The sequence below is a fragment of the Peromyscus californicus genome, unplaced genomic scaffold (assembly GCF_007827085.1).
Source record: "Peromyscus californicus insignis strain IS unplaced genomic scaffold, ASM782708v3 Scaffold_11__1_contigs__length_118956290, whole genome shotgun sequence".
Lineage (NCBI taxonomy): Eukaryota > Metazoa > Chordata > Mammalia > Rodentia > Cricetidae > Peromyscus > Peromyscus californicus.
This window is the reverse complement of record NW_026294402.1, coordinates 54,460,392-54,473,052: the sequence shown is the minus strand read 5'-3', so window position 1 is coordinate 54,473,052 and position 12,661 is coordinate 54,460,392. Positions and strand designations below refer to the sequence as shown.

The 12,661-nt window shown below is 38.6% G+C and overlaps 1 protein-coding gene across 6 annotated transcripts in view; it reads right to left on the bottom strand.

Moving 5' to 3' along the window:
* Myo9a (myosin IXA) overlaps positions 1 to 12,661 on the bottom strand; it is a 232,981-nt gene that overhangs the window by 16,614 nt on the left and 203,706 nt on the right. For all 6 annotated transcript variants that reach the window (XM_052762736.1, XM_052762746.1, XM_052762755.1 and 3 more), the window contains 6 exons: positions 9,749 to 9,810; positions 5,891 to 6,083; positions 4,342 to 4,470; positions 3,561 to 3,666; positions 2,302 to 2,433; positions 1,553 to 1,676 (listed from right to left, as the gene is read on the bottom strand). In XM_052762736.1, the coding sequence (XP_052618696.1) occupies positions 1,553 to 1,676; positions 2,302 to 2,433; positions 3,561 to 3,666; positions 4,342 to 4,470; positions 5,891 to 6,083; positions 9,749 to 9,810 (746 nt within the window). The remainder of the gene's footprint in view (positions 1 to 1,552; positions 1,677 to 2,301; positions 2,434 to 3,560; positions 3,667 to 4,341; positions 4,471 to 5,890; positions 6,084 to 9,748; positions 9,811 to 12,661) is intronic.

The window sequence follows — 12,661 nt, the reverse complement described above, 5'->3', positions numbered from 1 at the left end:
GCTTTTTCTTTCCTTCCTAGGTGGGTACTAATAAATTAGACCTCTGACTACTGAGCTAAAATTCTTAATACAGAAAAGATTTATTTTGTTTGTTTGCAGTGCCAGGGATCAACTTTGTCTTAAAGGCAAGCATTCTACCAACTCATATAAAGCCTCAGGCCCAAATTTCACTTCAAATAGGATTTTCATTTTTAATGCCTTGGGGAGAGATTTGGGTCATATCCTATGATGAGTGTGCTAGCTAGTTTTATGTCACCTTGACAGAAGATAGAGTCATTTTCAAAGACAGAACCTCTACTGAGAAAAATGCCTTCATCAGCTTGGTCTGTGGGCAAGCCTGTGGTGCATTTTCTGGATTGAAGATTACGTGGAAGGGTCTAGCTCATTGCAGCCAGTATCACTCCTGTACAGGCAGTTCTGGGTGGTATATATAAGAAAGCAAGCTGAGCAAGCCACAAGGGGCTGGCCTGTAGGCAGCCCTCTTCCCACAGTCTCCGCCTTCAGGCTTCTCCCCTAACTTCCTGGAATGATGGACTACAAACTCTAAACTGAAATAACACTCCCCCTCTAAGTTGCTTATGGTCATGGTGTTTTATCACAGTAATGGAAATCCTAAGACAATGAGCTTCATTTAATGCCTGGGAAAAGTAGAATTCTTCCAGTAACCCTACCCTCTGTTGAACATTTGTTCTGTGCAAGGACGCTGAAATAGGAAAGGAAGAAGCAGAGTTGTTTCAACGCCAATCTAAATACAAACTATAATGACATGGAAGAAGCACTGTGGGAGCCCTAGAAAAATACGAAAACCGGGGAGCTGCTGCTTTGAGAAATTTGCTGGCGATCTGAAGTGAGTGCCTGCTGCTACAATGTTATTTTACAACTGAAAGAAGGGTAACAAGTAGGCAAAAGTTAAACCTTAAGGCATCGGTTGTTTTACCAGAACCTAAGATCCTACTGATTCTTAGTTAATGGTAACTGGAGTTATCTACATAATTACTGGTGACTGGTTACAACAGAAGACACTAAATACAAAAGTCAGTAAATGAAAAAAATAAATTATCACTAATTAGCTCATCTCAAAACCCAACAATAAATCCCTAAATCTTTATCTGATCATAGAAGACTCATAAATGGAATTCTGCTTCTGTATGAATCAAGCACTTTAGTTCATATTCAATTCCAAATGATTAAGTTCTCTACTGTCAGGAATCTTGGAAAGACCACCAAAAATGATATGGTTGAGAGTAGGAAGATAGTGGAAAGATATAGAGAAAAAGTTAGGGTAAAGTTAAGTTTTCATGACATGGACATTGGCAAGGTACAGTGAAGGTTATAATCCACCAACTTTTTATTCAAAATATTTAAAAAATTCTGCACATTTAATTATATATTCTGTACATATAGCTAAAATAACTTAAAAGATCATCAGATGTTCATAGCACCTGTGTTTCTTCTGAAAAGTTCCTTCTGTGCATAATTCATGTCACAAATACTCAAAAATCACAGAAAGCGCCTCCCCCCCTTCACCGTGGTTCCATGTTTTGCATCTTACCATTGATCTACGAATCAGTGATAGTCTGGTCTTTGCTTTATTTTCAGCAAATTCCAGGCTACTTATATCTTTGAGACGGGCCTTATATTTATTCATTTGTTCTACAACAATCAGCTCCACACAGCTAAAACAGGAAGAAAGGAAAAACTGTTACAAGCAGAAGTAAATCAAATGAAGTGTGGTATCCCCAGACTTCTTTAAACTGAATGTCCTAGACAGCTGAAGGACGAAGGAAGCATCCTTTATTTTATGAGCTCAGAGAAAAGAGGATTCAGAATAGTGGTTGACAACTTTGTGTGCATTTTAGAAACCACCTGAAAATAGTTACAAATTCTAACACCCAGGCTATAATCCCGATCAATTAATAAATCAGACAACTCTAAGGATGGGACTCAAGCCCTCAAATTTTCCAAAAATTACACTGAAGTCAGATTTAGGGAGAAAAAAAAAAAAAAGAGGCTTAAGAAAAAAGGTCAGGGTGAAATGTGGGAATACCGAAGTATTATAACCAAAGAGATTCTGGGTCTTAAGATCATGATTAGACGACATGCTTTACATGGAGATATAAATAATTGACAAAAGAGAAATCCAGTTAAAAACTGTAAGTAATTCTAAACTGAAGTAAACCGTAGACTACCAAGAATATGCTTAAAGGCACCAGAACATATGAACTCATTCGCTGTGTATGATATCTGGATAAAAACAACTACACCAACTAAGATCCTGGAGAGGGATGTGGGTGGCCTTACGTGGTAGTCTTACTGATATCTTGTACACTTTGTAGTGGGTCAGTAGTGTCAGGGCAACGGAGAATGCAAGGTGCAAACACAATGGCCAGAGCATTAGCAGACATTCGATTAGTGTCTTCCTGTAGAGCAATCCTAAGGAATAAAGCAAAAACCAACACAAGTGAAAAGGGGATAAAAATAAAATAATAGTGGGAAGATAAGGAAAAGAAACAGTATGCCATCAACCCCATAGTACTGTTTGGATACCTACCTAAGTTTACCTGGAAAATAGACTTTTACTACTCCCTGAAACAGTCATAAGACAACATACAGCATGTCAAGGGAAGTTTGTGACCTGCTGCTTAAAGCCAACATCATGAACATGTCTGCAGAATGCTGAGTTGAAGTTGTGGTGTTACTATTATTTTTTAAATATGGTTTATTTGTATTTTATGTGCATTGGTGTTTTGCCTCATGTATGCTTGTGTGACAGTGTCAGATCCCCTGGAACTGGAGGAACAGACAGTTATGAGCTGCCATGTGGTTGCTGGGAATTGAACCCAGGTTCTCTGGAGGAGCAGACAGTGCTCTTAACCACTGAGCCCTCTCTCCAACACCTACAGTAGAAGTTCTAAGGCATTTCCAAACATCTTACACATCTGACCAGAGAAAGGGTTGTACTCCCAACCCCTTCTAGTATTTACACATATGGAAAGATATCTACTCCTGAATGCTCTAGTCTTTCAATTCCTGAGTACAATCTGAATCCAGCTTCCACAAAGTAGGTGTCCACAGACACAAACTCTTTTCTAGTTCAGGTGTCAAAATGGCTATGTTACTTGGTGCTACCATGAGGTGGGAGCTGCTAAATGACCAACAGTCACTCTGCTTAGCAAATTTCTGCTTGAAGGAACCCTAACCCCTATTTAAGTTACAAAGTTTAGAAAGGCAGAAAGGTGTTTCATCGGGAGTGGGGGGTGTTGTTTTATAAACATTGGTAAGGAGCACACTGAAGGTCCTGTGCATGCTAGGTAAGCACTCTACCTCTGAACTACATTCTCAGGCAAGGCACTGACTGTATCTATTCAAGTTCTTCAACTGAATGGAATCTTGACCCCTTTCCCCAGAAAAGGCCAGGCACTTGTGAGGCAGAGGCAGAAAGGTCTCTGTGAGTTCAAGGCCAGCCTGATCTACATAATGAGTTCCAAGATACATAGTGAGATCATGCCTTGGGAGGAGGGGGGAAAAGGAAAGAAATCCTGAAGAAACTGTTAAGTTACCTTACTAGATGAAAGATAAGGCGTTCCAGTGTATTGAGATGAGTTCGGGAGAGCTGATCAATTACAGAGTACACACCACGGATTGTCTCCTTTCTCTCCTGAAGGCCTAAAAAAAAAATGGTAAGAATAGCAAGTTACAAGGAATATCCCTGATACATGCTTTATCTTCCTCCTGGATGGAAATTCTACAGCAGAGAATGATGGTTCCAGCTTAGGGAGGCAGAACTATAGCTCCCAGCTACTTGGCTTCCTATATTTGAATTCCCAAAGTTTAGTTTGTCCTCCAGCAGCCCTTGATGATAGTAAGAGCACAGGTATTCTAGTATTGCAGCCATTATGTGACAGACGTGCTTCTCATTGAAATTAACCAACTGTTCTATGTAATCATAAACCCTCAGGTCCTACATACCTCTAGGCAGACCTTTACCAATATATGATACATTTAAAGCACAGAGCCCATTTGGTATAAAACAGACAGCTAGCTGCACTGCAGACACAGTTCTTGCTTAGATTCACAAGTGAATGTTAACCCACCCTAAAATCTTCTACTTCATATTTTACTGTTTTTATAATTCACATCTTTCAGTTATTTTTTTTGAGAAGCAACAAAGTGGCTTTACTCAGAAACTTAGAAGAATCTATAAAAAGTCAACATTTGAATAGGCAACTATGCTGGCAGTTTTGTATTGACTGCCACAAGCTTAATTTAGGACCCATAAAGACATGGTGTTAGTTTATCAAGGGTAGGCCTTTCCTTTAAACCCAAGAAGCTTGTGCTTACCCATAGCTCGAAGAAATTCCTCATAGAGTTCAAAGGTCATGAGTGGATTGGGCAAATCACGAAGCCATTGTTTGAATACACTTGCAATAACATGTATGTTATAGTCATCTAGGTTTACACTTTCAGCATCTATTTAGAGACAATGGTTAGATAACAAAGCCAAAACATGCAAAAAGATTCAAGTAATTCACAAAGTAAACCTACTAAAAGAAGCCTTCATGTTTCTTAAACTATTATATATCTCCCACAATCTAATTCTATGTTTGGAATTGTTACTTCTAACCATAAAGGAATAGTGTTGTCTGTATTTTCTAAATCTGTTGTGAACACAAATGTAAAAGATCACCTTTTGATGGGGAAGAATCAAACTGCTACAGAAGTTTCTAGGTGCTTACTTTCCATTTTTGTAATTGTCTTGTAGAGTAGCCCATATACCTCACTCCTGAGCACCAATGCTTTAGAAGCCCAAGGGGAAAGCCCTAAAAGATATTTTCTAAAAGCAAGGCAGACTTTAAGTCATTTTTAGAGATGAGAAGGCAGGGAAATGTAATGGAAACATCTTCATCCTGTTTTGTTTATAAATTTCATAAGGTTATTGATTAGATAAGGTATTAGATAATACCTTATCTTACTATTAGGATATAGATTTACACTTGTTCTGTTGCACAGTTCAAGAGCCAAACCTGACAAATGCCCATAAACTGGAGTAGACAGTATGACAGTCAGAATTTACTGCCTGAGTTTTATCAGCCATTTCCTGTTATTTTCATACTAATTCATTTCTCACTGATTAGTTCCTGAGAAAAACCATTGTGGTTCTTAGTCATACAAAAACCACCTTTGTATCTAAATCTGGTTCAAAAAGAGCTATTTTCTGCTAACAATGATAAAAAGTGTTAAATTGAGAATGAAACCAAAGGGTAATAAGCTCCTGCAGTTATTCTGGAATTAAGCTTACACTAATAAGTGTTCAACTCACTATCAGTTTAAATAACTAAGTCCTCACTGTGGACAGGAGTAGGAAAATCTACTGCAAAGAACACCACCTATAGTCAGAAGAGTGAAGAAAAACAGGCAGTACTTTAAATTATGGATTCAGAAGACACAGGATTAAATTCCAACGTGGTCACTTGCTGGAGATAAGTCCTTAAGATAAGCTGCTCTATCAGTCTGGTTCCTTTTCTGTACATGCAGATGAAAGATGTCCCTAAGTTTACAAGACTGTTTCTAAAAATCTTTGTTGCCTTGCATCAACATTCCATTAATTTCTCCGAACCTAAATTTTCCTCTTCATAAATTAAGAACATCAGGATCTAATTAGTGTGTCAAATAGATTGAGATCTTTTTCAAGTACCTAATAATACCTTATACAAGTAATACTGTCAACATACGCTTGATGAATTAACTAAATACAGCCAAAGACTCAAAAATAGCAAACAAGTCCCACAGAAAGGGTTCTGGCCCTATATTTAGAGGATCAGTGTGTAATAAAACTGAAATAACTTTTAAAATAAAAGTATTGTATTTGACTGGGGGCACACTATCTTACCTGTATCTAGACCTTGTCGAAGCTCCTTGATTTTATTAGTTGAACCAGACTTCCGGTAAATACCTTCAGTATAAAGCCCATGCATTTCAATGTAGTTTATGAGCTTTTCAACCACTAAAGGAACAGCTCGGTCTTCACTAGTCAAACGGGACAGTTCAACCCCAAATTGCCGAGATGACAGCTCTGGATCGTACTAAATGGAAGATAAATTTTGTTTCTAAAGGCATTCGAACACTACAGAACATGTTTAGCCAATCTTTAGGGAATTACTTTTTATTTCCCTAGTTTTATGCAGATAACCCTCAGAGTTGGGAGGAAAGGGAATTATGGTTTAAAAAGTATAAAGTGATGACATACTACTCTCGATCATCTCTGCTGCGAATCCACAAAAGAAAACAAAGACAGTGGCAATGGGCTGCTACTTTCCTCCCATCAAAAATCAATTCCAGCAAAGGTGAGGTTAGTTGGGGAGAAGGGGGTTCAATTTTGTATGCACAAACAAAACAAAACAACTTAAAACATTTGCCACATACTTTGGGAAATCCACTGAATTGTTTTTAATGAATTAACTTGTTAGTAATTTCTAAAACACAAGAATACTCTGCCATTTCAAAGATAAAACTTTATCAAAGTCTTATTTGCAACTATTTCCTAAGCAAAGGCACACATAGATTGGCCTACAATTAGTGTCAGTATTCCTTCACTGACTTTAGTGGCATATCTAATACCACACACTATTAACTAGGTGCTACAGAACACCTTATCATAGAGAAAATTTAAGTAACACACAAAAATGCCAACTCCTAGATCTCTAAGACAGAAACAGTTTCTACAAATCTTTGTTTCCTTCTCCTTTATCTGCCCCTAACCTATTATCACCTTCAACCTTCATTCAATCAGGAGGCAAGCTTTTAGTCACTCAGCCTAACTCTCTACACTTTTCTCCCCTCAGCTGGGTCTCATTACCCTCTTTCAACCTATGCAACTGCTCAACTGAACTGCTCTAACAGTATCAGTTTTCTCCTCCTTTAACATATCCCATCCATGCAACCAGCCTTACTATCCTCAGACAGCTTTAATGTACCTTATAATTTTTCTATGTCACAGTTATATTATGAGTTAAAAATATTTCAAATGAGCTGGGTGGTGGTGGCACATGCCTTTAATCCCAGCCCTTAGGAGGCAGAGGCAGGTGGATCTCTGTGAGTTTGAGGCCAGCCTGGGCTACAGAGTGAGTTCCAGGAAAGGTGCAAAGCTACACAGAGAAACCCTGTCTCAAAAAACCAAAAAACCAAAACCAAAACAAAACCCAAAAATTTTTTTTCAAATGTTTTTCCATTTGTATTGTAATCAGTACACATCTACTGGGATGAATTCTATGTTTTTATCTGTCTTAAAATGTCTTCTAAACATGTTCACTTTTTTACCTTCAGTACCAAATGACAAACCCAGAGCTTTGCACACATTAGAAAGGCATTCCATCACTGAGCTAAATCCCCAGGCCAACATTTTCACTTCTGAACAGTATTTTCACTGTGTATAATGAAAAATTTCAGTTGGCTCTCTTTTCTTGGAACACAGAAGATCCCTATCCACTACCTACTGGCTTCCAGTATTTCTGTTCAGAAATCAACTGTGCTTTATCTCATTGCTTCTTTGGGTAATTATTTTAAGAAACTGTACTTTTGCTTAGAGTACTATACTGTTGTTTTACTGTATTTATCCTAGTTCATGTTAAAAGTGCTGGCCTGGAACCCGATAATGTAGACTAGGGCGGCCTCTAATGCATAGAGATCTGCCTGCCTCTGCCTCCTGAGTGCAGGGTTACAGGAGCATGCTGCTGTATGAAGTGACCCACATAAAAGCTAGATGGGTGTGGTGGCCTATCTAAAATGCCAGCATCCAGGAAGCAGACAGGAGACTGATTTCCCTGGGCAGGTTGGCTGAGTCTGTGTGCTCCCGATTTATCGAGGGACTGGGAACAATCAAGGAAGATACCTGAAGTGGGCCTTGGGCCTCCACATACATATACCCACACACAGCACCCCATCTTTCTTTACATTTCTATATTTTTCCATTCTTTTTACTATTCTCCCAGGCTAGATATTTTCTGCAGCTTTTCAGTTTACTCACCTTCCCTTCTGTATAGGCTGCTAAAAAATTCTTATATAAGAGTTTAAAATTTCAACTGCATTTTTCTTTCTAGAATCTCCACTTGATTCTGTTAAAATATATACTTATATATTTTAGTTCATTGGTGAACTCCATCTTTTTAACTAATATTTAAAAACATATCCATTAAAGCTTAAAGCTATATACCTGATACTTTAGTAACTATTGGGATCTATTTTATTGACTATTTACTAAGTAGTCCAATTCTTTGTGTCTTGAATGATATTTGGAAAAAATTATAATAGTGCTGAGTGACGTTCTCTCTCTTTGGAGAGGTTCCTCCTCTCTTGTAGGTGTGCTCAGAATAAGGAAATATCACTGTAATCTAGTTAAGGACCACCTCAAAGCTAACTGGTAAATTTTGTTAAGCTCAGTCTATCAATGATTCACCCCCATTCCTAGGATGTATTTCTTGAAATGGCTCTCATTGAGAGTCTGGGGAACTGCTTTTCTTTGATGGTTAATCCTAAAATTCTCTTTTTTCTCCTTAGCACTGTGAGACTCTGGGAAATCCTATCCTAATTAGATTCTGCCTTTGAGGCTAAATAGCTTTTAAGCTAAAAACCATGTCCTGAAGCAAAATATTTCTAAATTTTAGCCTTATTTCTCTAATGAACGAACCATGGTGGTTCAAATCTTGACAGTATGGAACTCCCCCACCCCCCCCACCCCCGATCCCCTCAAAGTCTAAGAGGTTGCTAAACCTCAACAATCTTCTTTGACTTGGTATGTAAGATTTCTATACAGAACACTGTTTGGCTGCTGTTTTCTTGGTGACGTTTCTGTTGCTGTGATAAAACACCAAGACCAAAGCAACTCAGGAGAAGAGGGTTTATTTTGCTCACACCTCCACATTACAGTCAAAGGAAGTCAGGGCAAGAACTGAAGCAGACGTCATAGAGGAACACTGCTTACTGGTTTGCTCCTCTCATGGCTTGCTCAGCTTGCTTTCTTTTAAAACTAAGGACACCACGTGCCCAGAGTTAGCACCACCCAAGATGATCTGGTCCTACCCACATTAGTCACTAATTAAGACTTTTAAAAAATGGCTGGGCAGTGGTTGTGCATGCCTTTAATGCCAGCACTCAAGAGGCAGGGGCAGGTGGTTTGAGGCCACCCTGGTCTACACATCGAGTTCTAAGACAGCAGCGATACATAGCAGAAGGACCCTTTCTCCAAAAATACAAAACAGAACAAAACAAACAAACAAAACCACCACCAACAAAAAAAGGTTGTTTCCTTGAAGATACATGTTCAGTAATTTTTAGATTCCTGTACTCAAATACAAGTAGGTATTTGAAAATACCACCTCTTTTAACATATACTGTTGTTCTTGGTTAAAATGTTAACAGTGAACCTTAAAGATAATTCTTCAGAAGACTTATGAATGTTTAACTCAGTAGGAACAGTCTTGTTTCAAATTGTAACCTGCGAATCAACTTAGCAGCTCACATAAAGTCAACATAAAAGGTTTTAAGAAAATTATTTTGGTTATATACATATACATATATACATATATATGTATTTAAGATTATGACATAAATCATACTTTGTAATGTGATCTGGGGTCATGAAGTTTGAAAACCACTGTATTATAAAGCCATCAAAGAAGCCCCAACTTCTTTCCATGTGGCCAAAAGACCTGCAGATCCACAGTGTGTAGTCTGGAGGGCGAGAGTAGCTTACCTTCTTGGAGCACTTGACTGTGGTTTTCAGACAGCACTTCTTATGGCAAGCATACTTACACACTGGAAAACAGGTTAAGGATGCAGCAATTTTAGTCTGCAAATCAATGGCAAGAACTTACCAAGTTCACAACTTACTTGGATACAGTTTGTGCCTTTGGAGCTGAATCTGCTCTAAGGTCATGATTACATTTTATTTGAGCTATCCTCTGGTAAGGGAAATGAAGTTGAAAACACCACCTAACATTTTCAGTCAGTGTCAAGGAACAAGCTTTCTATTCTCTCTAGGGTGCCTGTCCTACTGCACTCATGCCCCCCACCCACACACCCAATTCCAACAGGTTATTTATCTATCTTTATGGTCTGATTCACAAGTTAGTGTATATGTCTCCCAGGTGTTCTAAAACCTGTTGAAACCCCAGAAATACCAACTAAGAATCATGACTACACACAAAGGCATTATTGTCAAAAAATGCTTACTGAAATGAAATGAAATTGGCAGTATATTTAAAAAGATAGAAAAGGGCTTATTTATTATCTCTAAAGGACCAGAATAGAACTCTAAGAAGAAATAATATAAGCAGAGTATTAGTTATGGTAGGGAACATAAGATAAAAAAAAGTTTAGAGTAAAAAAAATAAATAATTTCTAGGCTTGAGATGCAAAAGTAAAAAGATCTCTGTGAGTCTGAGGCCATCCAGGGCAACATAGAGAAACACTGTCTCAAAGACAAAAAACAACAAACAAAACACAATTTCTTGGAGCAGCAACGTGGCCAGATAGCTGGTGAGTGGGAGACACTTGATTGGGGATGCTGAGAACAAGGTAACTTGTGTCATTCTACTTCTATCAACTCTTGCAAACTAACAAAATAATCTTTCTTAAAGTTCTCATGTTTATGTTTTCAATACTAAAATCAAGTAGATGCTGGGCAGTGGTGGCACATGCTTTAATCCCAGCACTCAGGAGGCAGAGGCAGGCGGATCTCTGTGAGTTCAAGGCCAGCCTGGTCTATAGAGTGAGTTCCAGGACAGGCACCAAAACTACACAGAGAAACCCTGTCTCAAAACCACCCCCCACCAAAAAAAAAATCAAGTAGAAGAGGCCATGGTGTTATACTGGTGAGATAATCAAGACAGTCATAAAAACCATTAATTCTATAAAGAAATCAATCTAAATCCACTTTGGCCATAAAAAAAGCAAATTCTCTAAACCAGCAGTTCTCAACCTGTGTGTTTCGACCCCTTTGTGGGTTGCAACCCCTTTGTGGGTTACATATCAGATATCCTGCATATCAAATATTTACACTACAACTCCTAACAGCAGCAACATTACAGTTAGGAAGTAGCAACGAAAATGGTTGGGGGTCTACACAACTGTATTAAAGGGTCACAGTATCAGAAAGGTTGTGAACCACTGTTTAGTCTAAAGTCACAGTGTCTGAATCAAGTACATTTCAGATTACTTCCCATTATCAATCTCATTACAATTTTTAAGATCACTAATAATAAAATGAAAGGTCTTGCTTCATTCAAGTTTGAATCTGAAATCCCCACAGGATCATTATTTAAATGTTTATTCCCCATCTAGTAGTACCATTTTGGGGAGGTTGTGGAGTCATTACAAGGTGGAAACTCATGGGTTGAAGCAGATCACTAGAGGTGGGCATTTGCAGATTACATCCTGCCCTCATGTGGGTCACAATCTTTGCTTCTTGGTTTGCCTCTACCACACAGCCCAACGGGCATGAAGGACTACACATGAGCCAAAACAAACGTCTCTTCCCTTGAGTTGTTTCTGTTAGGCATTGTGGCCACATCGACACAAAACTAATATAGAAAACTGATACTGGACAAGTGGGGTTGTTGTCTTGGCTAAACTTGACAAAGTCATTTTAAGTCTTTGAAACTGATTTAGGAGAGGAATGTGGAAAAATATAGAGCTTGAAGATAGAAAAGCCCTATTCCTAGATTGCTGTAAGTAGAACATGATGAGCTATTTTGGAAGGAAGCTGGAAAACCAGACTGCTAATAAAAATGATGACGGTGAAGGCCAGGCTCATATGTTCCAGGATCGAACAACGATCCTATGGAGAACTGGGCTAGAGGCCGTTTGTATTATCTATGTTGATCCAGGTTCTGAAAATTTGAGTGAGGCAGAATTAAAGGATTAATTAATTTGATGGGGGACATTTCAAGAGAAAATAGCATTCAGGCTGTAGTGTGGTTATTGCTGGCTACATTTAGCCAAGTTTATATTGATAATTGGAAAGTAGAATAAAAAATGTTCAGTTTTGTCAAGAAAAGGACACATAGGTATGGACAAAAAGAAATTAGTTGTTAAAGAGTTTAGCAACATTAAAAAGAAAATGGTAACTGGGCAGTGGTGGCACATGCCTTTAATGCCAGCATTCGGAGACAGAGGCAGGCAGATGTCTGAGTTCACGGCCAGCTTGACCTAAAGAGTGAGTTCCAGGATAGCTAAGGCAACACAGAGAAACCCTGTCTCGGGGGGAAAAAGAAAAAGAAAAAGAAAAAAAAAAAAAAAAAGAGAGAGAGAAGAAAAAGAAGATGGTAAACTTGCACTGGAATCATAGGAAGGGTTCCTTGAAGACATTTCAGGCAGTCATGACAGCCTTCCCAGAGCAAGTTCCAGGGTGACATAAAACTTCATTTGAAAGACTGCATTAAAGAGGGTATTAACCAAGCTGGGCGGTGGTGGCTCACGCCTTTAATCCCAGCACTCCGGAGGCAGAGGCAGGCAGATCTCTGTGAGTTCGATGCCAGCCTGGTCTACAAAGCGAGTTCCAGGAAAGGCGCAAAGCTACACAGAGAAACCCTGTCTTGAAAAAAACAAAACAAAAACAAACAAACAAACAAAAAAGAGGGTATTAACCATAGTGTTAAACTCACAA